Here is a 26,454-nt window from a genome sequence, read left to right as displayed (position 1 = left end):
AATCAGTTTATGCCTACTATTAGACAGACAAAATTAATTCTTTGTCAGTATCAGGAAAAATAATATTGCACACACTTATAAATCCGTTGCCACCTGTCCTGGTCAAACTGGAAAGGCCTCCGGGCCACCAGAGATCCTTCAATCATAAAAAAATCCGTGGCGTATGTTATACTAGACGTTATATTAGATTTAAAAAGAATTATGATCGGCTTATCTCTGATATTGAACCGCTACACTTTCTAATAAAGCCTTTGACTGCATTAAGTAAATTAAATTGATTGTGTTTGTAGTCGTCCCTGACATTATTCTGTTATAGTTAAAAAGAAAAATATTTCACATAAATAGAACATCGCCATTTGTATACTTGGCCTACTTTGATGTTGACGGGGCATGGAAACTGGAAACATAACTTATTTTCATTTAAGTTAGTGGAGTTCATGTTATTGCGATTTGTCAACATACGGCACTAACCGGCCCCGCCCATCGCATCCTGTGAGACTGCAATCTCTGCTAGGATAAACGAGTTGATTATTGAAGTCCTTCAAGCGTGTTACCTAGAGCCTTATTCTATTCTTATTTCTATCTAGTTTTATTTTATTGAATAAATGCGTTAACGAACACTCTGCTCACTTTGTGTATAATCTGGTGTAAGAATTATATAGATCTTATGGGCAACTGTTTAGATGTTTTAAGACGTCGCGGTCGAGAGGATGCTCGGTGATTTGGACAAGTCCGCTAAAGGTGCTAAATCCTTTTTTATTGTCACCGTTTTTTTTATCTGCCTATGATGATAGCCTCGTGAGCTTATACCATTACATCAGATTCACCGAAAGTGTAGGCGAGCTCATTGGGCTCAGCCCAACGTATTTATTAACACTAGCCCTAGGCTCTTGCTAGGGATAGTGTTAATAATCTCAGAATCTACCGCGAGATCGGAAACGTAACCCACTGAGAAGATCCGGCGAGAAATATTTTACCACCTTACGGAATGCCCGAGGGACTGCAAGTGGAACGCTAGCTTTTTGAATGGGCGGAGCATCATTATTATTGTAGACGGTTGCTACTCCGATACTATGACCATTAACACTGGTGTTCCACAAGGTTCCGTACACTCGCTCACGCAATTCGTCCTGTATAAAAAATGTTATGGTTTTAAAAAAAAACTGAAATAAAGTATAAATAATAATAATAATATAGGTATATATACTACCTATTGATACATGCTACCTATACTACATATACATGCTACCTATTGATGGCATGCATTGCTATGCATATGACAGCACGGGGGATGCGCGATATATCGACCATCAGAGTCTTTCTCGGAGCGTGGTGTAGGAGAGAGGATCTAAGCTTGTGTCTGAAGTGAAGAACTCTCTGGGGTGAGTCTCCGAGTGGGGTGAATTTAGTTCAATTCAACCCCTTGAAGACACAAGTTTACGCGTTCACTGCGAAGAAGGACCCCTTTGTCATGACGCCGCAATTCCAAGGAGTATCCCTGCAACCTTCCGGGAGTATTATGATACTTGGAGTCGACATTTCAAGCGATGTCCAGTTTCGGAGTCATTTGGAGGGCAATGCCAAGTTGGCGTCCAAAATGCTGAGAGTCCTCAACAGAGTGAAGCGGTTCAAGCCTTGACAAAACTTTTGCTTTACAAAGCACAGGTCCGGACTCGCGTGGAGCATTGTTCCCGCCTCTGGGCTGGGGCTTCAAATACCAGCTACTTCCATTTGACTCCATACAGAAGAGACCTGTTCGGATTGTCGATAATCCCATTCTCACGGATCGTTTTGAACCTCTGGGTCTGCGGAGGAACTTCGGTTCCCTCTGTATTCTGTACCATATGTTCCATGGGGAGTGCTCTGAGAAATTGTTCGAGATGATATCAACGTCTCGTTTTTACCATCGCACCGCCCGCCACCGGAGTAGAGTCCATCCATACTAACTGGAGCCACTACGCTCATCCACAGTGCATTTTCAGAGATCTTTTTTACCACATACCCTTTGGCTTTGGAATGAGCTCTCCTCCACGGTGTTTCCCGAGCTTTATTACATGTCCTTCTTGAAACGAGGCTTATGGAGAGTATTAAACTGTAGGCAGCGGCTTGATTCTGCACCTGACATTGCTGGCGTCCATGAGCGACGGTAACCACTATCAGGTGGCCCATATGCTCGTCTTCTTACACGGACAATAAAAAAGTGGACTGCTTCTGTAAATTAATTTATTAGTTGAATCCTTGGTCGCATTCCACGAGAACGGTGACCAGTGCTTGGAATCCGTAAAAGCACCGATAATGAAAGGGGAGGATTCGAAGTGATGTATTTTGGGCGATGGCAACTGTTTACCGTTAGGTCCGCAGGATCGGGTGTGTAGTTTCCGGCGGACACGATAAGGAGGTTATCGTCTAGGGCCATTATTCGAAGTGGCACACAGACGCTGTCTTCAATTACTTAGTACGGGAATCTAGTTCCAGATCGTCGCGAAGATCCATATTCCTTACGAACCATGATGCTCCGACGGCTATCAAGTAAAAACGGGATTGAATAATTTGAAGAGTGTCTATGTTGGTGCGGGTTGTGTGAGCGAACACTACACTTGCGGGACCCCCATCGCTAGATACGGGGGCGAAAGCGAGCTCCCCCTACTCGATATCGGAACGAACGGTTCGACAAGAAGTCTCGTGTCATGAGCACGAGACTATCTGGCATGCCCATATTGTATAGTTTGTAAATCAAACCGTCGTGCCAAACTTTGTCGAGCGCATTCGCAACATCGAAGAAGAGGGCTCCCACCAGCCCGGTCTACGTTTGTTGAGCCTTAATAAGAAGTGCTCCGGTGCATTTGATGGACGCACGAATGTTTGATGCGGAATCCAAATTGCTCGTTGATTAAAATTCCTTTTAAGGTGTTAAAATCGCATAGGCTTTACGAAGGAGTCGTACGTCAACTTTATATACATAGTGATGTCATATAGAAAAAAGCAGACTGACACGCAGACGTGCTGAAATCTTAATTGCTATTTAAAGAAACAAAAAAGTTTTGGACAGGTTTTTAACTAAAACGTAAAAGAGTTGATGACGATAAATCAATTAAGTACCGTACCATAGCCCTATTACCTATTACCATCAATCTCTATTACCATAATCTCGCCATTTGAATCGCTTTAACCTCTCCATATATTTCTATCTCATCCGTGTAGTAGCCTACGCAATTAAGAAAAGAAAAAGAAATCCCTATATACGCCGTACATTGCGGCGCCTATGATCTGCTGATTCAATAACATAGTCGTAGTGAAAGCCAAAATAATATGTACAAGGCCTTTAAACTTCAAAACAGTACTTGACCAACTTACACAATTATATTAAAATTTATTTTTGGTGTTTCATTTTAGATGCGAACAATGACCTGAATGCAAAATATTTCGACCAAGGAAAAAGGCTATTAGATAATGCAATATGTTGTCACGTTTTCTGAACAAATTATTTAGTCAAACCAACGTCACTGAAAATCCACAGCTGAAGGTGCTTTATACACGTTATGAAGAGTGTTTTGTCTCAAATGAGACTCACAATACAATAGTTCAGTCGGAATACGACGGTGAGTAAACAAGTGCATCGGTGGACGAGACCTGAAAAATAATCCTTGAATGAACGCCACATAAGTACATCAATAGATGCCAGTACTATTGGTATTTTTATTAGTTTTTCTCTGTCTGATCTAATAAGATAAAATATAATATTAATACACTAGGTAGAAATAGAAGAAAAGTTTTGAATGTTAAATCGCGGTAAGATTTTTAAATGTTTTCAATGAATTTAATTTGTGTCATAGTAAATTTAATTAATCATACACCGAAAAAGTTGTTATAAAAACGTTTTACATCGTAACGTAGCCGCATCGCAACGTATAATATATTAACTTCATCAATCCTAACTTTGGTAATAAATGTAATTCAGAAAATTTTATATTGCAATTTATGTGGCTTTTTGCTTTCACCTCATAGAATTTGCACAAGCACACTCAATATTTACACTCAATACATAAGTTTAATAAATCACAATTTAAAGTACCTTTTCAATGTGATGCAATTAAGTTGAGTGAAACAGTATTCAAAATACAAAAGATTGTCATTTTCAATTAATTTAATAGAATAATCTGACTATTATCAAAATAGAACGAAGATTTACTTATTAAACAAGACCACATTCGACTGCTCACCGTATGTATTCCTTGCTGTGGCATGCTCTGCAAATAAGAAGATTTTCGTGACACAGTCCTGCAGTTTTTATTTAATTTTGTTTAATCGATGTATTTTTCGGTTTTAACAGAAAATGCTCCACGGTGCCCGAAAACGTTCGACGGTTTTTCATGTTGGGACGAAACTCCGTCCAACACAACGGTTGTACAAAATTGTCCAGAATTAATAAATGGATTCGACCCAAGCCGAACTGCTTTTAAAGAGTGAGTATATGACATTCAAAATTGTATTATTTTTTCTCCGTTTCAGTTTTTAATAATACAAATGGATATTTTACGTATAGATACAATTAAAGATAGTAAGTAGGTGGTAGGACCTCTTGTGAGTCCGCGCGGGTAGATACCACCGCCTTACCTATTTCTGCCGTGAAACAGTAATGCGTTTCGATCTGAAGGATAGGGCAGCCGTTGTAACTATACTGAGATCTTAGAACTTATATCTCAAGATGGGTGATGCATTTACGTTGTAGATGTCTATGGGCTCCAGTAACCACTTAACACCAGGTGGACTGTGTGCTCGTCCAACCATCTAAGCAATAAAAAAAAATTGTTCGTGTCTAGAATTAGTAATTTATTTTAAAATTCAGAACGCCTAAAGTCTGTGCCCTGGACACTTCCTTACTTAAACAAGAAGCGAAGAAGACATTTTTATGCTTCTATCATTTTGCTACCATTTTTAAATTAGTATTCGTTTTAATTATTGTTTTCGGAGCGTATATACATCATATCCTATTAGTAGGTACTATAAGTTATTGTGTAGATAGATGGACGAACTAATGGAGCATCAGTCAGGAGATTGCTGGAGATAACAACGTTTACCGTATACGACGTATGTACGTATTTACACACAGCAACGTAAATGCCTCCACCCGGAGGACGAAATTTCAATTAATTGCATAATGTTTGTCCCACCCTTCGATCAGAAACGCATGATAATGTAATACTCAGACAATATGGCTACATTTACCTATATATCTAAATCTAATAGTTTAGTTGCTTTTACATCACTAACTGCAAGAGATGGGGTTATGTTAATCGAAACCTCTAAATATAAAAAAATATAAAGTAGAAGACATTGCTTATTTGTATCGAAGTCTGAACATCTAATAGATATAATAGTTGCCTTCACTTATGCTCTTCACTCTGTCAACATAAAATAATTTTTTTTCTCCTACCTACACCGAAAGTTTGGTTTTCCACCCGCTGTACAGGGAAGAAAGTCTAACTTTTCCTCCCGCTGTACAGGGAAGAAAATGTAACTTTTCCACCCTGGGTACCGTCAAGTGCGCATGCGCGTTAGTGTCTACATCTGCTTTTACGCACTTAAAATTCGCCGCCATTGTTGTGCTCGGGTAAAAAACTAGGTATTTAAAATTTTCAAAACGCTAAACTGCACTTTGTTTTTTAAAGTCAAACAGCATTATTTATTTATTTACTGGTCAAAATGAAAAAAAAAAACATATATATGTATGTATGTATGCATATTAAATGACGGGCTCACGATTTTCCTAATAGGATTATGTTTCAGTCGAAATGTATGTAAACCAATTTAAAAATACATTTATAAAAAATATTTACATCAACTATATTTTGCAAGCAGCAAATCATGGTTCCGCTACCCGCCTTCCGAGACCAGCTTGATGGTCGTTATAGTTTAATGCAAAATTAAAAAGAAAGCATAATATTCAATTTCTTAGGACTACATTTTCAACGCATCTGAGAACTGTGAAGGTTTTCTTAGTAAGAAATGTTGACTTTTATAATATGATACTAGGGTTTTTTATGTGTTCTCCCTGTGATGGTATATGGGTCGAAACATGGACGCTCAAAAAGCAAATTATGACCAAAATGTGAGTCACGTGAAGAATCATGGAACGGGCATAGCCGTTTATGCTTAGGCATTTCTCCACTAGATAGAGTACGCAATACCGAAATCCGCAGAAGAACTGGTTTGACTGACATAGAGCCCAAGTGATTGCTCGGAATAAGTGAAAGTGGACCGGCCACATATGCCATCGCACTGACTATCGGTGGGGCACAAAATTACTGGAGACCTCGTACTAGACGTCGTAACGTAGGCAGACAGTCAACGAGGTGGATCGAAGACTTGGTCAAAGTGGTTGGTAAGGACTGGATACGCAAGGCAACAGAGCGAAAAGGATGGGTTACATTCGAAAAGACATTGGATGGACACTCTTTTTCAACCCTAGTCCACCCCCGCTCAGCATTTTAATAATAATAATAATAAATATTTACTAACAATCACGCCACGTTATCTGGTCCCGTGTAAGTTCGTAAAGAACTTGTGTTACAGGTACCAGATAACGGTAATAAATGTAAGATTTTTATTATACACATACATATATTTAATATACATCCATAACCCTGGAAAAGACGTTTATAGTTATCATACAAATATCTTCCCTTGGCGGGATTCGAACCCGCGACCCCCTTATGTAGTGACCATGTCACTTACCACTACACCAGACGGCCGTTAAAGCATTGGGTGGACTCGGGTTGAATAAGAGAGACTAACTAACTTTAGGATTAACTTACAAAATCAATAGACCCTCATAGCATTTTACTTTTTCTTACGATTAATTTAATTGTTGTTTATCGTATTAAGTACTTTTGAAACGTGGTACTAATAGATATACAAAGTAGTTAAATTGACTGATGCTTGTACAAACCACAGGTGTTTGGAGAACGGAACTTGGCTCGAGCATCCGGAGAGCAAGAAAGTATGGACCAATTACACGACATGCATTGACTACGATGATCTGCGTGTAAGTACGAAAACAAAATACAATGAACGTTACTATTAGTTACTATTAGTTAGAAACTGACAAACTTTAATTTGAGATTTTTTACGCTCCACTTTGAACGAATCGCCGATTCGATCAGAGAGATAATTCATGGTAGTTATTGAACTAGAGGTCCCGCAGTAGTCGAAATTCGACTATAATTAATTGCAATTGTAAGTTTGTACACTATTATGATTGTATTTTATACTTCTATAATCACAAATTTCGCCAAGGCTACACTATAAAAAAATATTAATAAAGACAAACAATATTTAATCTATTCTCAATTTGACCACAAACGTCAAGAACAAAAGATTGACAATAAATAGGTAGTATGCATGCGTGTGTGCGTCAATTAATGTATCTTTTATGCATTATTTAAAAAAAATATTAGCATTGCGCACTTCTCTATATTCTCTATTAGTGTGGAAAATTTCATACTCCTCCGTCCGCGCAATTTACGTAAAAAGGGATACAAAGTTTTTGCTTCACGTATTAATATATAGATTTAGTGAAAAATGTACTTTTGTAGGTATAGAGTTTATAATAAAATAATTTCCGTATTTTTATGTACGCACTGACCGTGGTTTCGTCTGTACGTTGGTTTCTTATTGGGATCTTATGAAAGACTACACAAATAATTGAAAACAGGATAAGGACAGACAAACCGCAACCATTTCTGAAAACAAAAGGGATGGCCCTGGTTGTACAATACGATTTAGACAGTGATTTAGTATTATTTTAATAATAATAATAAGGGTGATATCTGCAGAAATAATCCCGGTAGTTGTATCGGTGAATGACTTGGTCCCTAAAAGCCTCCCAAAACATCTCGAGAGGCTTGGTCTCAATAAAAAATCGGTGGTGGCCCAAATTCAAAAAGCAGTCTTGCTCGACAATGCCCTTATATTTCGCCGGTTTCTCTCCCAATAGTCCCTAACGCTCCAGCCGATTGTTGCCCACCTCGCCGGAGTGTGTCCTGCCGTCTTCCCAGGCGAGGCAGTGTTTAATACACATTAATAATAATAATTACATTTATTTACTCCACAATACAAATAACTTTTCAATTTATATGACATAGATTTCTAATTCTATCTAAACAATATTACAATATATTAATTAAACTGACAGTGGAGATAAAAAGGCCGCGGCTCAGCTTATATTAGTATTGTAATAGATTTATCATCAAATAAATTCGTAAAAAAGATTAGAAGGTTTTTCTTTTGTAGACAGACGAGCGTACGGCCTAACTGATGGTAAGTAGTCACCGTTGCTCTTAAATATCAGCAATTTCAGAGGATAGCCAAGCCGCTGCCTGCTACATATTAATTTTTATTTTGTATGGATATTAATTATAATTTTACAATTAATTAATTGCAATATAAATAATTGGGTGCAAGGCCCACCTGGTAGTAAATTTGAAATCTCAATTGCACTTGTACAGCGCCATTCGTTCTACCCTTTAAACCAAAATGGACGCATGATCGTTTCGCGGCAAATGTAACTGTAATATTGTGTACAGTTTCGCAACGTGATCAACAACATGTATGTCGGTGGCTACGCGATCTCATTGATCGCTCTGATCCTGTCTCTGATGATATTCGTTTTTCTCAGGTAAGAAAAAACCATACTGTCCTCGGCCGAAATGAATTTATTTTAAACTAGCGACCCGCCCTCGCTTCGCTTCGAAAACATTAAATTTTATTATTGGTCCCGCGATGTTACCCGCGGTTATTATCGTAACGCGGGTGATGCCGCGGGGCGAAGCTAGTCTTAAAAAAGTAGCCTAAGCTACTTCTTATATCATCAGCTACCTGTCAGTGAAAGACAGACAAAAATTGTAAAAAATGTTATTTTGGTGTATGCACCGTATATAACTATATATTCATATGCATGTAGTAAATGGCGGTTGTTTCAATATTACAAACAGACACTCCAATTTTATTTATATGTATAGATTAATATGGATAATTATTAATTTAAATTTATCTGTTTTATTGAAGGAACCGTAAATTAGTGAGCAAACCGTTCCTTTTACTAATAAATACGCAACTAATCTGTGTTCATGAAAAATCGCGATTCACCCATAGTGCCCATAAAATTTAGAAAGGAACCAGATATGTTTTTTTATTGCTAATATTGACGGACGACTTCAAGGATTATCTGGTATTAAGTGGATATCGGAGTCCATATACAAAAACAATGTAAATGCCTCCTCGCACTAAGTTTTACACACTTGGTTTTACAGTAGCATATGGCAGCCGTTATTAATATTGAGATTTCGATTTAATGTGTCCGGGGAACGTGACATTGACGATGCGTAGCTTATCCTCGCCGGTGAGCACTGGTTCAAAAGTTTAATCATTCAATATAATTACAGCAATAAAACATAAGGAGCATAACCTTTAATGAGTTTTCAATAATCTGTTTTAATGACAAAAAACAAAACGATAGTACTACTAAAATTTTGGTCACTTGTTGATGAAACATAATTATATTAAAATAAAGTAGACACTACCAGTTTCAAGCACCCTCGAAAAATTTCTTCTATTTTCCTTGGACATTTATTCGATATTTACTTTGATCATGTTATTGAATACGCTTAATTCATTTAAAACTAATGTTGAATCTTTTTGGGTCATTAAGACAAGCTGACCAAGTATTTCAAATAATATTTTTAATGATATGTATTGTTATTCAAGTAGAGTATAATTTTTTTAGCGAATATATAATATTGCTTCTGCATTGTAATAAATAATATCGCTGTTTTTGATACTAACCACTTTTTTTATTTTTCTGCATACTCACAAATGCTTCTGCTCGAATGAATCAAGACATCAAATAAACCAATCGTTTCCTTTTCCTTATAGAAGGTAAATATACAAATTTTTAGTGAAATCGCTAATATTTTTAATTTTTAATAGCAATTACAAACTTATATTAATAGTAACTTTTGAAACTAATGTTTCAAATACAATTCGCGAACGAACGAATTAATGAATTCAAAGCGAGTGAGATCCAATTCAAAGAATTTTCAGCGGTTTTTTCACTGTTCCCTCTTGAAAATTAACTGATGCTCTGTTCGATGACGTTCACTGCCTAGCTACGTTTAAACTCGTGATTCACTTCGTTCACGAAACATAGCTAAAGTGATATTTATGTTTAGTTCATAAAACGTTTTTTTCTTTTTTTTTGCTTATTTGATGTTGGTATTATCTCTAACACTGTACTGTGTTAACTGAAAATGAAACAATAGTATTTAATGAAAAAAAAAACATTTAAATTAATAGTGGTTTGTGAATGCGATTAAGAATCATCTCAAAAGCTTTTGCAAGCATCGAATTGCATGTTTCATGAATTTTCCTAAATCAGTACATAGATATTAGGCCAATATCAATGTTCTTATAAAAGTGTGTAAATAAGCATTCATGTTTTTAGGCATTTTCAATATAAGCGGACGCGAATCCATGCCAATCTATTCATTTCGTTCATCCTCAACAACATCATGTGGATCGTCTGGTATAAAACTGTTGTGGACTACATCGAAGTGGTACAAGAAAACACGGTAAGTAAATGTTTTAGTGAGATCGTTAAATTACCTCTATCTTTGTTACAAAAAAAAGTAATAATAAACATTTACGCAATATTTTAAGGTCATCAGAAACTTTGACGCTGACTATTAAAAACATACTCGTATATAAAAGTACAAAACAATTCCGAAAATTGGCTAAGCCCCTTCTTGTAAATTTGTAATTTTATGTAATAAACAATTATTTCACTGAAATTCGTTAGACAGTAAGAAGATTATATCTTGTTGTAAATTTATTAATATTCTAATTCGATATTCAGTGAATTTGTTGTAAAAGCTTCGAACAATTTAGTTGTGTTAAGTTTCCTAACATTCAAGTGCACTCAGTGCCGTAGGTAACCAAGGGCCCTGGGGCAATTTAAAAAATGGGGCCCCACTGCTATGTAAACTGATTAGGTTTTATCAAATAAAAATATGAAATATACAAATACTTTAAAAATGCTAAGCTACTTAAGCTCTTTTTTTGTGCACTAAAGGGCAGGTATTAAAATTATTAAACAGTAACAATATAAATTACAATTAATACTTGGTGTAGGTTTGGCTAATAAAAACGGAATAGAGAAGATTCAAGGGTTTATTATATAATGGTCAGCCCTTTTTTTTTTGGGCTGGAGGCCGTACCTTCTACGAGGTCTCCGCGCCTACGGGGCGCGCGCGGTACGTGGGTCTGGTCTGCGACTGCGAGACCACGGATGTTTTCAGGGCACTACCCACTAAAGGACTCCGGTGCACTCTTCGCCCAAGCGTCCGATCCCCTCCGAGGTCAGAACCCGGATGAGGTAAGGGGATTACCGCGGTCAACACTACAACCAGACGGCGCAGCTCACCCCAAGGACGGCCGGCTGACGGAGCCTTCAAGGCGAATCGAAGGCTCTGAAACGTCAGCCGTCTCGTTACGGCAGCCCGTCAGGCCGCCCAGACGGTGCCGCTGGTGTCCCGGAATACCCCGCTGGATCAGAACCAGCCTGCCGGGTCGGGATGCGATACACCGCATCGGTGTATCGTATCTCCTTGACGGCGCGCTAGAGTGCTGGTAGCGCGTCGCGCGGCCTCTACAAGCTTACTTACTCCTGATAAAGTATTAATTTTTTAATCGTTCTCGAAAAAAAAATCTTAACTCGAATTCACAATAAAACGCACCTCGATGAATAATAAAACGCCCATTACACTATCCGTCAAATTGACAACACTGCCAACCTACAGAAAGAATTAGGGGAATTCCCTAGGCATAGCTTTTGAATTTCTCTCAACTGAGTTGTCATGATTAAAGTGGGGTTGCAACCTGTCATATTTATTTTGAAAATAGGAGAAATTTCCAAAAGTTCAATTCGATCGAGTTTTCTGGTAAGGATTCGAGGGCCCCCTGAGTGCACTGAACGTTCCCATAATTTTTATGTACTTAAATAGCCTGTCAAAACATCTAGAATAGAATATCTCTTAGGCTAAGTCACGATTTATAACTCCCTTTACGATCGTCTCATTAAAGTTATCCATGAATGTCTAATATAGTCCCTGACATATATTAAATTATCTGAATGAGATTATATTTGCATTTTTTTATGCTTACTAGATTCTTAAGTAGTTCTTTTAACACAGATTTGGTGTCAATCCCTTCACATCTTGACCTATTATCACATGATGACGAGCTACATGTGGATGTTCTGCGAAGGCCTACACCTGCATGTTGGACTGGTTATTACAAACAGTTATATTTTTAATGTTGTGACCACAGCCTTTTTTAGAACCACAGTAAAATACTTTAAATAGTTGATATTAGCTTTCGATGTTTTTTCTCAGTATTCGACCGAACGCACGAAACCGAAATTGAAATTTCTTATTCCATCACCCTGTTTCCTCTTACAAATCATATTTGTACAAGAATTTACCAAATTACAGTCGAACCCTAAATCAGAATATTATTATATACCATCTATGTTTTTAATCACAGTGACTGTGATAAAGTGAAAAGCAAACCAACAGACACTATTAACGTTTGATTTAGCCTCATTATTCAAAGAGAAAACAGTGAAATATGTTTGATTGGACAAAGCACAAACTGCATTTTATTTCCAGTGCCATAGCCAAAACAGTCCTGCTATACTAATCCGTAAAGTTGCTTTAAAAACGTTTACCGTTACCTTTTAAACATTTACGGTGACCAAGACTAACTTAACAGAAACTAAATCAGATACTCGTCTGTGTTTCAAATTTCATTCAGTGAACAAACAGAAAATTTCAATAGTTCTATTGCATTATTAAGTTAATTTGGATTATATGCACAAACTTAGATCATATAGATATATATACATACATCATCATCATCATCACCATCAGCCTATAGCAGTCCACTGCTGGACATAGGCATAATGTACTTTATTTCGTCTATTGATGAGATGCATGCTTATTGTTCTAATAGTACTTATAACTTGCTGATTATCAATTTATCTGAGCGCTACTTCTTAGGTAAGCTAAGGCCTTAGTCACCTGACTGTGGCCTTGGTAAAATCATTTGGATCCTCTAGCCGACGCTACCAAAATGTGACATTCTATAACTGAGATTAATATTAAAAATACAAAATAAAATATCTGACTTTAAAAACAGGGATGTTGACTACATTTTGAATGACGCTTGTTAATAAACTGATTGCTAAAATAGAATATCATGAATACATTCATAAACAAATAAGTTAAAAGGCTTTAAATTGGTAGTTATTGTTCGAAAAATGGGCCTGAGGTGTCCTGACGTCATTGTAAAACTTGTGGGCGTACTCTACTCATATTTATTTTGAAAAATTAAATTCCTATATCATTTCAAATACTTTAACGTATTAAATGATGTAGTAAATAGCCAAATGTATGAGGCATCTGAATTCAGCTGAATCTTGTTGCTCTCTCTCTGTCTAGCTATTTATCCCACATGGTAGTGGAGTTAGCTTTCCTTATTCGCTCTGTCTTCGACATCCTCGTCAGCAGCATTGCATTCCTTTTTGTCCTTTCCATCTTTTCTTGGTCGAGGTCGAATCTCCTTTACTATAATAATAAATGTGCGCATTTAAAAACATTATAAAGCATGCTTGAAATGGACCTTGACTTTGTGTGTTTGTGTGTGTTTTATTGGTTAATTAGAGTAACATAGTTAATAAAAATCCTTTGAATACCAGGTGTCTATAAATGAATATATCTCAGTACGCTCATACTGTGCCATCGGGTGGGCCATCCCAGCTCTGGTTGTCGCTCTATATACTGGTGTTCGTATGCAACTCCGTTATGGAACAGAACGGTAAGAATGTTTTTTTATTAAAAATAAAAATCCAAGTTATGTTAACGAAAGAGAAATGTTGTTATTCAGGGTGATGTTTTATAATCACAATCAATAAACACAGCTTTGACACAGTATTTATTAGGCAACTCCTTTACGAAAATTGTAGATGTTAACTATTGTTGATGGTGGGTGCTTAAATCTCCAAGAAAGAACCAGTTCTGCGGATGGGTAGTGCTCAAATACGCAATTAGTCTCCGCTCACCTATACTCAAATCGAGTTGACACCGTATCACTGCTCTAGGAGCTGTACTGGCAGGCGTAGATTCTAGAGCGTTCGCTATCATCTACGCTCAACAGAATGAGCAAGTCCCGTCAGAGAATTGAAGGCGATGATAGCAGACATCCGAATACACAAGACACACGCTCATTCGCTTTACATGATAAAATTGTCGTAACACGTACCGCTAATTGCCAATGTTTGCATTACTGTACGGATCATCATGGTGGTGATGATATGTAGGTTCAAGGTATCAAGACGGGTAGGACTCCAACATTATTGCGGCGTACTTTAAATGTGGAATTGGTACCTGCCACAAAAAACCTTTTTTGTGGTTTTCGTAAAACATATTTTTCGAGTGTTCGAATAGGGAAGAGTAAGATGCTAGAGGTGAGATCAAGGAAACAATCGAAGAAAAGCTAGGGTCACAGTGAGCTCTCAATTACGGGCTACGTGAGGGGCTGATGTGGACCATGAAAGGGCCTTCAGTTCACTCTAAGTACGGTCGCTGAGATCTATTCCGTTTTCACACGACAACCTTATAATAGGATTTTAGTCTGACTCATGGGAGAGCTCCCGGAGTGGAGCTTAGTGGAGTGATGACAGCCGGGTAACCAGCGGCTAGTGTTGGAGACCACTCGCTGAAGTCTTTCCCAATTTTCACGATCCAAGCGAAACGAGAAGCAAGAACACCAACAAAAAATTGATAATCCTTCTTCTTTTTTACAATTATAAAATCTGTTCAGATGCTGGATGGATCAAAGCCACGCTCTCTGGATCATCGTCATCGCAGTTGTGATTATACTCACACTTTCCTTCCGTACGTATGGATTTTAAATATTTGTACTATCTTAGATGCTCTTAAAACTTGATAATACAATTCGCCTATGTACTAATTCCAATGCAAAAAGCTTTTTCTTAGAAACTTTTTTTTGTTATGAATTTAACAAAAGAAAGATATGTAAATTTCTCCATATTAACCAAGTTTGGTGAAACAGAACTTGATTACTATGCAATAAAGGGAGCCTCGTGTCGGACGCGCAAAAAAATAAAATTTTATTTTAATCGAAACGGGCCGTCGCTTCTCATGAATAATCAATCCAGTTAAGGTTTTACAAGTTGCATCGTTGCCTTCCTCTACCTTTTTCTGTTTATTAGTAACGGTAACTATATTTTAGAATATTATAGACTTCCTCCTTTTTAAAGTGAATCAAAGCTTTGAAATTAATTCTCGTTGTACGTGGGTCGACGCATAGAGTAGATACATTTATGCACGAATATTCTTAAACAGGAGTGAATGATAAGGCTAAGTTTGAAAAGCAGGAGAGAATTTGCTATCCCGAACTATAAGAACAATGGGGAAATACTGTACAGCAGTCACTGAATTTGGCTAAACAATCAACATAATTGTACTCCGATAATGTAATGCCTAAAAGAAATGTATATTAATAAGAAGATCTACTCTTTAAATCCAACTTATATTTCCAGTGGTCTGATATTATTCAATCAATTAGCTTTTCTAGGTGAAGTTTATTTTCTAAAAACCAACAGAAATAAAATCAATACCCATTACAAGTCTGTCGAAGCGATTCCTAGACGAACCCTCTGCTTTGAGTTCGCTACGTAATTAAATCACCGTAGAATTCGAGAACGGTGATTGCGGACGAATTCGACACTAGAAATTAGTTTGGTTTACTTACGTGTGTAAAATGAGCTCGTATATACTAGGCACATGTGTCAGATAAATAACAAATAAAGGGTTTTTCTTTAAGAGCGCTTGAACTTAAAAATAAAATAAAAAGACCTGTTTAAGTGATATTGCCACAATTTTTATTTTATTTTAAAGTGTATTCGATGAAATTAGGTATGGATTATAATTTCAGCCAAATGGCCGTCGCAACTCCGCTGTAGGTAGTGTGTCCTGGTGGACCAGTTTTGTATGACATCTTCGCATAAGAGAGAGAGAGAGAGAATACACTTTATTGCACACCAACACAATTTACATTAAAAAAAAACAGTCAAAAAGCACGTATGTACAATAGGCGGTCTTATCGCTAAAAGCGATCTCTTCCAGGCAACCGTTTAATTTACAGAAATTCTGTAAAATATAAAATTATAGCAGGTATGTTGCGGTGTACCATAGATAAATGGAATCAATTTTATGAAGAGCGCGAGCTATGGTTGAGATTTCACGTAGCCCCACAGAAAGTAATCGAGCGGTGTTAAGTCACACGATCTCGGTGCCCAGTTAATGTCACCACTAGGCGAGATGATGAAGCCTTCGAATTTCTCATCCAATAAATTTAATGTTTCCCCTGCTGTATAGCATGTAGCGCCGTCCTGTTGGAACCACATGTTTGTGAGATCCATACCATCTATTCTAGGCCACAAAAAGTTTGTTATCATCGTCCGATATCGGTGGTCATTTACATTGAGCTCAGCTTCATACGCCTCTTCGAAGAAATAAGGGCCGGACAAGCGTGTAGCGTTCCATGGTGAAATTTCACGACTAAATATGTGTTCATGCGAAATTTGACAGTTATCGCCTTACCAAGATGGCCGCTATGAGTTGTCAAAGTTCGAGCGTTCTTATTGAAAAACCCTATATATTAAAAATAAACCATAAAATATAAATAAGATCAAAACATTGGTTAAAATCGAATGAATCAAATATATTGCGACGTTTAGGAACACCACATAAAGGCTAAACGATATCAGTTTCCCGGTTGAATGATCTTTCTTGTATGATAGAAAGAGAGTAAAGCCGGAAATCAACTGGGCACACGATACACCAATTAACAAGTACGGATAGAAGATACGCATGAAGAAATTTTCCTGTGTTAAGTGAGAGAAGTCTGGCAGCTCTAATAAACTGAGAAGTTAGACGTAACGGTGTGACAATAACATGGAATCCATATTTTACAAATTCAACAGTAATCGAAGGGCAACAATGCTCTAACAGCTGTTCCTTTTCCAAAAATAATAAGTGAAATAATAATACCATTTATCGTTGACAATCATTATCCTTTATTATTATCTTAATTCTATATATTTTATAATACATATTACAAATATTTAATATTATATATATTTTATAATATTATAAACTATATAGAATCTTGTCCAATAATTATGAGAACGCATATGAAAACTTGAAATTGCAGTATTTCTGGTGAACGTTATTCGAGTTCTGTTAAAAAAGATGCAACCGCCCGCCTCAAATCAGCCGAATGAAGCCGCCAAGAAAGCTGCCCGGGCCACTGCCACTTTGGTTATATATTTCATGGTAAAAATCGACATTCAATACTTACGTTTTTAACTGTAGATTAAATTTCTTAGTTACGCATTCTCGTTACTAGAAAGAACACTAGGAATAGATTTGAAAAATTTGTGTAATTTTTTAATAAAAATTTTGTCAAAAAATCACAAATTTTATTCAAAATTTATCAAAGCAGATTACTACATTTTTTTAATGCTCTCCTCGTGCTCTGGTGAGTTTCGTATGCTGTACTGTTGATAATAACTGGTTATAAACATTTCTGTTAATTTCATTGAGTCGGAGATTTAAATTTAAACCTAGAGCTGTAAAATACGAATATGTGGATTCAGAGAACATGGACAGTGAAAGAAACACACACAGATGCGCTAACATTAATCATTAACGTTTAATACTCGTATAAAAGCATGCCATTGGAAACTGGTGAGTACGTAGGAGACACAGTTGAACTAACAGGGCACGCACGGCAGCGACGTTGATCATCGCTGACAACCTGTTTTTTTTTTTTACTTTTGATTTTATGTGATGATAATAATCCCACAGTAGCGATTATTATAATTTGTGAAAAGAAAGAAAGGTAAATAATATTTTTTTAAAGAATTTTTTGAGAAATACTTTCTATAGTGTCACTCTTCAGAAATATATCAGGAAAATGTCTGTACGGACTTTACGCAGGCTGCATTTCTTCTCAAAAAATATAATTAATCTTTATATCTTTAAATTAAAATAAAAACTAAAGAGATGTAGAATTTCTTTCACGAAATGCCAGTGTCCGAGTTTACTTTTTTTTACTAGGCAAAAGCGCCGCTTGCATTCACTGACTTATTATTGATTTACACGCAAAGCTCACGAGTCATTTCATTTTAAGTGGTTACCATAGATAGAAATCATAACGCGAATGTCACCCACACTGAGACACGTTGATGTCTCAATTGACTAAGGGTCGCCTCGCCATTCAAACGAGAACACATTTATAAAATAAAGCCGTGAATGGCAGTAATCCTCACCTTCATTATTTAGCTAGTTTTGCAATTAAATTGAGTTCTATGTCAACACTTATCAAATCAAATTTAATGTCTCTGCCCTGTGTGCACCGTCGATAGAAGCATATTTCGTTACGATCATTGTGCTCATTCTTTTATTTCAATGTATTTATTATAAATACAACAACAGCTCAATTAAATCTAGTAAAAATTCAGCATAAAGAAATGCATGATTTAAAGTATGTTTAGTTAAAGTGCCAATTACTGTTTAGATTCCGCTGTACGGACTGCATTTCATCTTGATCCCATTTCAACGAGCTCCGGAATCTATTGGCGAGAAAATATACCAAGTTGTTTCAGCGTTGCTCACAAGCTTGCAGGTAAGGCTCTAATTCTATCTCACATAATAAGGTTGATATGACTGAGGATGTGTAGTTAGCAAACAACGAGAAACGTTATAAAGTATGCACTGCATCGGTTCTATTATGAACGACCACTTCAAATGTATTTCATATTTAAAGTCCCTTCTTTTTTATAGTTTTATACCAGAACTAGACGATGACCGAGCCTTGCTCGGTTTTTTTTTGGTAAGGCCATCTCGTTGTGTCTTTAAAGCGGTAAAATAGTATTATTATTCGGCAATAGATGTCGGGAAGAGTTGATTATTGAAAACACGAATAAAACAACATTTTCTGAAAGTAAATCGTAGCTAGATCGATTTATCGCCCCCGAAATCCCCTATATACTAAATTTTATGAAAATCGTTGGAGCCGTTTCCGAGATTCAGGTTATATATTATAACTAGTCAGGTCATAAGTATTGTCACACAGTAAAAACTTTTCTTTTAGAATGCTGGCCACAAAAAAGTTTATTGAATTCGAATTTCGAATTGTTCATGAAAATAAAAATGTATACTTTTAGAATTTTACTCATTTTTAAATATGGAGTGGACGCTTAAAGAAGACCGTGTTGCAGTTATTGCGTTGCATCGTTGCGGTTACGCGCCAATTCAAATTTTTAACATACTGAAAAATTTGAATATAACCAAAAGATTCGTTTATCGTACCATCAAACGATACAATGAAGACTCTAGTGTAGATGACAGGTCAAGAAGTGGTCGCCCTCGGTCTGTTAGGACTCCAGCAGTGATAAAAGCTGTGAAGGCGCGAATTCAAAGAAATCCCAAACGTAAGCAGAAACTGTTGGCCCTTCAGATGGGGTTAAGCAGAACCACGGTGAAAAGGGTGTTAAATGAAGACTTAGGGCTTCGGGCATATCGAAGAAAAACAGGACATCGTTTGAATGCTCGTCTAATGGACCTGAGACTGAAGATATGCCGCGCTTTGTTGAAGCGGTACGCGGGAAAAAAATATCGGGAAATTCTTTTTTCGGATGAAAAACTTTTTACCGTAGAAGAGAGCTACAACAAACAAAATGATAAGGTGTACGCACACAGTAATGAAGAAGCGAGCAACCGTATTCCGCGTGTCCAACGAGGTCATTTTCCATCCTCGCTCATGGTATGGTTGGGAGTTTCTTATTGGGGCTTAACAGAGGTACATTTTTGTGAGAAAGGTGTAAAAACGAATGCAGTTGTGTATCAAAATACAGTCCTGACGAACCTTGTGGAACCTGTTTCTCATACCATGTTCAATAACAGGCACTGGGCATTCCAACAAGATTCGGCGCCAGCTCATAGAGCGAAGAGCACACAAGACTGGCTGGCGGCGCGTGAAATCGACTTCATCCGGCAGGAAGACTGGCCGTCCTCCAGTCCAGATTTGAATCCGTTAGATTACATGATATGGCAACACTTGGAGGAAAAGGCGTGCTCAAAGCCTCATCCCAATTTGGAATCACTCAAGACATCCTTGATTAAGGCAGCCGCCGATATTGACATGGACCTCGTTCGTGCTGCGATAGACGACTGGCCGCGCAGATTAAAGGCCTGTATTCAAAATCACGGAGGTCATTTTGAATAAACTTTAGTGTCCTGAGAATCTATGTTTTGTTAAGTTCATTTTGGTATATGAATGGTTACATAATGAATAAACTTGTTTCAACTATTTTACATTAAACATGTGACAGAATTTATGACCTGACTAGGTATATATATACAAGAATTGCTCGTTTAAAGATATAAGATAGCACAAAGTTTATAACAAAAAATTTAGTGGAATCGTTTTTCAAGTCAAAAGCGATGACATGACCTTGAATTTGTTTTATTCGCTTCAATTGTTTTGTGTGACGGGATAACGTCTTATAAATCGATAAACACTTGCACGCACGAAAAAGTGTCACGTTCCGATTGAGTCAAACGGCCCAAGTGTTAATTTTTCGAAAAAAAATTTACTTTTAATTAACTCATTCTTTATATTATACAAAATAATGATAATGATATTCAGTGAAAATAATTCAATTCACAAAAGTATGCATTTTTTATGAATGTTTCTTTATGACGTTATGTAAACATGTCGTCCGTAAACCAACTTTACACACAACCAATTTTCTTTTTAGTGTATATAATAAATTAAAGCAAAAGGGTTCGCGATAAATTTAATCTTTTAATCGGCACATCGGATTTTAAATAATTTAGTGGGTCATTCGTTATAATCTTAAGCAACTGCGTTGATAATTCAGGAGTATTTTGTGCATTTTTTATATTATTTACTCGGAATAGATATTTAGTATCAGCGAAGGATTTTATTTCATATTGCATTCGGAGTTCAGCAACAACCATCCACAATATTTTTATTATTATTATTAAGCCCTTTATTCCATGCAATTACATTTTTTTTTTGTATATTTAGTTTATATAATATATGTATGGACCCCTCTCAGGTAAAGGCCTCCTCCAAAGATTTCCACTCTGCTTTGTCTCTGGCAACATAAATCCAGTGTGGTCCAGCAACCTTTCTAATATCATCCTCCCAACGCGTGTACGGTCTACCGACGCGCCGCTTGCCCTGTGGACCGTCCCATGCAGTTACTTTCGATGTCCATCTCCCATCCCCGAGTCGTGCTACGTGGCCAGCCCACTTAAACTTCAGTCTTTGAGCATATTTTACAATATTTACTATTATATTACTAAATAAATCTATAAATGTATATTGCAACTTTTAATATCGGATATAAAATCTGTAAAATAACATAATAAAATTAACGTTTATTTTTGTCCATAATAGTTATAGTTACTCGTATAGTATGTTATAGTTATGTACCTATGATACCTATGATGTGCGTGTATGACACAAAAAGAGATATATTTCTAAAGCTATTGCAATTAAAGTTCAATAGGCCTTTAAAAATGATTATTACCCTTTGGAAAAAGCCTCTCCTAGAGTGCACGATTCCTTTTTCTATTCTAGCTTTTATTCGTCATAGTGTTCAGCTTATCTTAATCTTTTTGCACATTTTTTTTCTATTGACCCTTCTTTTTTCCCTTTATTAAGATAAACGAGTTATATTTATTTTATCTAGTAGTTTAATATTTAAAATCATCTTATTTAATAAGAGCCAAATAACTTCTTGTGACATCGACAGGAATTGGTGCAATTGTTTTTCTTTTTTCAGGGACTCTGTGTTTCTATTTTGTTTTGTTTTACAAATAACGACGTAAAGACAGCCCTTACAAATTACTTGGCACGGTACAAGCGAAAAACCGAAGCTATCCAGATGACTGGTACGCAATTTTTTTTTATTGATTACGTTAAAAAATAGAATGGTATCCAATTTTTATGCTACGTTATGCAGTGTACCTATTTTATTAAAAGGTGTTAAAACAAAAAAACCTGTAAATAAATTCAATATTTTTAAAGTAATTTTGATGTGTGAGAATTGATTTTTTTATATGACAAATAAGTTACGATTCTCATTAAAAGTACTGTAAAATATGGCTTGATTCGCATTTTGATTCGCAAAAATTGGTTTTAATTAAAACTACTATCTAGGTCAGGGATTAAACCATCCAAAAAGAAACCTTAACATTGGCATGTCCGTGTGACAACATATTTTTTTATTTATCTTTAGATTACAAAGATTTCTATAGTCAATTTAATCTAAGCTAATCCCAAGTCCATTCATCAAAGTAAATATAGTCGAAATTTATCAGAACAAATAAATAATGATAAGTTAACGTGTTTTTGGGATGTCACTTTGGTTGGTTTATTTATTTATACTATTCTTAGGTATCACCACTGGAGAAAGCGCTGTGAATCCAAATGCCGCCTAGCAACGCCAACGCCTTATACATTTTATGGAAACGTTCATTTAAATCAGTCAGTGAACACCGTTGGTCGTCTAATATAACATAGTACTTCACAAACAGAGGTACAGAACAACATAAGTCTAATTACTATAAGTAGAATTATTTTGTCGGTGCAGTTTGGGTCATAAAACATAGCCCGGCTAGGGCGTTGAGCATGTTGCGCGGGCGCAACGCCATTATCGATAAAAACAAATGAATCATCGAAGGCAGGTACACGGTGGTATACGAAAGGTGGTGAGACATTGTTATGCTAAGAGTCATTTGTACTTACTTACCTGCAAATTATAGTACATTATGTTGAAGTGTTTTTATGCATTCGTTCTCTGGATTTCTTTAGTGACACAATGGCTACTCCTTTTGGCTATCAAAACGGCAGAATTTATTCAAAATATTGTTTGCACGTGTTATCAACAATGTGTTAAAAAAATTCACTGAAATAAGAATAGATACCGAAAAATTACAAAGTGTTAATTTCTGCCGTTCTCGTTAAGTTGCTGCGGTGATATGTGGTGTAAATGTTCCATTAGTGATTTTTTCTTTTTTATCACTAACCTACAAAATGACAAAATTAAATAAACTATCGATAACGCTTATCGATAACAATAATGCGCATCACTATGCCCGTCCATAAGGCTCGTGAGTGGAAGAGAGAGCGAAATACTGGCTTCACCGCTCCGATTTTTTATGACCCAAACTGCACGGACAAAATAATTCTACTATAGTAGTTAATTTGCGTAGTCAAGTGCACGCGTATAAGACGACTTTCAGGTTCCTGTGAACGTATTTACCAAAAATGTAAAAGGCAAAGTGTATTCAATACACGTGTTGTTATAATATACGGACTTCGAAACGACGACTTTGCAATTCTCAAGGACAACCTAGTTAAGACATTATTGATATTATATCCACCACTATTAAATGCACTTTGGAGTGTATAATAAATTATATTAGCACTAAAATTTGAAATTAGTTATAATTTGAGATCAATATATGTCAATCTTTTATCGAAAACGGATTTACGTAGTGACTAGGATACGACTAATTATCCTGAGTAAGATATGTAATAATAACATTTAACTAAGTTTTATTGAAGTTATTAAATATCAACGTATTATTGACAACTTATATTATTTACGAAGTTGAGGTAATGTTTTAATATTAAATAATCAATTTGTCTCATTCAACAGTTCAATAATAATCACAAATGTAATCAAAGTATTTAACATTATAAAAATTAACGTTTTAAAATTATTACTTACAAATTCATGTTTATCTTATTCAGTATTATAATGACAAATATAGTCAAAGTATTTAACATATTATTGTAAAAATTAAGGTTTTAAAATTATTACTTACAAATTCATGTTTATCTTATTCAGTGTAATGATGACAAATGTAGTCAAAGTATTTAACATATTATTATAAAAATTAAAATTTTAAAATTATTACTTACAAATTCATGTTTATCTTATTCAGTGTTATGATGACAAATATAGTCAAAGTATTTAACATATTATTGTAAAAATTAAGGTTTTAAAATTATTACTTACAAATTCATGTTTATCTTATTCAGTGTTATGATGACAAATATAGTCAAAGTATGTAACATATTATTGTAAAAATTAAGGTTTTCATGTTTATCTTATTCAGTGTTATGATGACAAATGTAGTCGAAGTATTTAACATATTATTATAAAAATTAAGGTTTTAAAATGATTAACCAGTATTATAATTAATTTTTATCTTGTTCAGTGTGAGGATTATAAATGCAATCAAAACATTGACATTATCAAAATTAACGTTTTAAAATTATTACTTACTAATTCATGTTTAGCTTATTTAATTTTAGTATGATGTTAATGTTAGTTTAATAAATGGGATATTTGTGATGAAATCAGTCTTTAATTTACTAGTGCATATAAACTTATTCAAAAGCAGTTAAGAGCTTTTTTATGATTGAATGATTACTGGTGACCCGGAGGCCTTTCCAGTTTCACCAGGACAGGTGGGTGAGCAAAGGCTCAGCCAGGAGGGGTGGGATTTGCTAACAGCTACCCGAGCGCCTCCGAAGGAGACCTAGCGACTACTTCGCGAATGAATCTACTACCGGATCGGAATCGCGACCCGCTGAGAAGATCCGGCGAGAAACTCAGCGGGCTGATGCATGGGTTAAGTTGCACGCCGACATCCCCCAGACTCAATTAACTAGAGAACAGCACCCACACAGCTACCTACAGAGACAGTTTTATATTACGGAGTCTTCGCTAAGGTCACTCTTGTCTCATCTGTTCCGGCATTAAATATGTATGAATGCGAGAACTAAAGCTTTTCCAAAAACCACAAAAGCTCAAAAAATATCCACGGGCTAAGAATAGAAATATATATTATATACAGGCATATAATACATATTAAAGAGAATGTAACATAAATCGTACGAAACTCTAAATTGCAACAGTTGCCATTACGTTTTATAATGTAGCTTTTATCTTAATAATAATAAATCGATATTCACATTAGCTATAGATATCACATCCATAGTATAAATCGTCTTAAAAATTAACACAGTACTAATAATTGTCACATAAAGAATAATTAATAGGTTGCCAAATCTAATCCGTACACTTTGAACGATAAAACTACGATTAAATATATTTCTTAGCTGATAATAAAATCGATAACAAAAATGAGACTGAAATAAATACCTTTTAACAGAGACAATTAAAATTTTGCACGTTTTCATAAAAACCCCGTTATAAGATTGCAAAAAAAGCAGAAATGTACCATCTTATTATTTGATCTTTTTATGAACCAAAAAAACCTGTGACGTTGAGAAACGACTTTACCAAACTGATTACATGTGTTATTTTACATTTAGATATTATTAAAGGTATTGCCATTTATTATTTAGCCAGGGTACATAACATTAAAATTACATTTTCAATGAAAGTTTTTTTTTAAAGACAGCTTAAACTAAGTATACCAAGTAATCAAATTGCTTGTACTCCATTAAAAATACAGTGTGACGGGTCACCGCCTATCTTGAAAGAAAACGAAAGCTTAAGTCCCGCAACACCAGTTGATCAATCAATTGACCAGAATCAACAGGACGTTGATTAAAGAACGCGTGGTCGACAAATATACTACGTATAAGTATCTATCATAGACTCTACGTGTTTTTTCTCTTCTAAATAAATAAATTTTACTTGCTTTTAAATAATAACCAAAAAATAATATTAGCATTAAAAACCAGCCACATGTGTATAACGTCCATGGGTAGCATATTTATCAGTCTCGTCACACAATATGGTGCTACGAGACAGCGCTATCTACTGATTACAATTTTATGTGTAAACAAAAGAATTGTAATGGTTAGTTTAGTTTACAAAACCTAAACAAAAAATGTAAACAAAAATGAAAGTTTTCATAGTTTTAGGAAGCACCAATACTGATAATAAAAGGATTTTTTTTTAAATAAAACCACAGCTACATTCTTAGCACCAGTTTAGTATTTTGACGTTTTCTATTTACAATGTAAACTTAGGTTAAATTAATTGTACATACAATTATGTTCACGTCGTTACTTTATTAACAATAAAAAACTAAAAATAATAAAAAATAAATCATACAAATATAATAAATAATATCTGAAAAGAAACTTAACATAATTCAGTGTGCAAATGCACAAATTTGAGCAACCGGTCCATTCACCGGATCTGAAATCTTTATGAATTCAGAT

General features: G+C 35.6%; 1 protein-coding gene across 3 annotated transcripts in view; it reads left to right on the top strand.

Annotated features, from left to right (window-relative positions):
• NGR-B4 (neuropeptide receptor B4) overlaps positions 1-24,612 on the top strand; it is a 45,485-nt gene extending 20,873 nt beyond the window's left edge. The window contains 13 exon segments of one of the 3 annotated variants that reach the window (NM_001134263.2): positions 3,044-3,095; positions 3,394-3,599; positions 4,331-4,463; positions 6,955-7,045; positions 8,586-8,677; positions 10,502-10,628; positions 12,249-12,344; positions 13,814-13,932; positions 14,938-15,011; positions 17,356-17,477; positions 18,724-18,831; positions 22,025-22,133; positions 22,639-22,902. In NM_001134263.2, coding sequence (NP_001127735.1) covers positions 3,458-3,599; positions 4,331-4,463; positions 6,955-7,045; positions 8,586-8,677; positions 10,502-10,628; positions 12,249-12,344; positions 13,814-13,932; positions 14,938-15,011; positions 17,356-17,477; positions 18,724-18,831; positions 22,025-22,133; positions 22,639-22,682 — 1,257 coding nt within the window. In that variant the 5' untranslated portion in view covers positions 3,044-3,095; positions 3,394-3,457 and the 3' untranslated portion in view covers positions 22,683-22,902. 3 annotated transcript variants of the gene reach the window in all.
• Positions 24,613-26,454: the final 1,842 nt, after the last annotated feature.

The sequence above is a fragment of the Bombyx mori genome, chromosome 1 (genome assembly GCF_030269925.1).
Source record: "Bombyx mori chromosome 1, ASM3026992v2".
In the NCBI taxonomy this organism is placed as follows: Eukaryota; Metazoa; Arthropoda; class Insecta; order Lepidoptera; family Bombycidae; genus Bombyx; species Bombyx mori.
The sequence above is the reverse complement of the archived record's forward strand: the minus strand, read 5'-3'. Positions and strand labels throughout refer to the sequence as shown.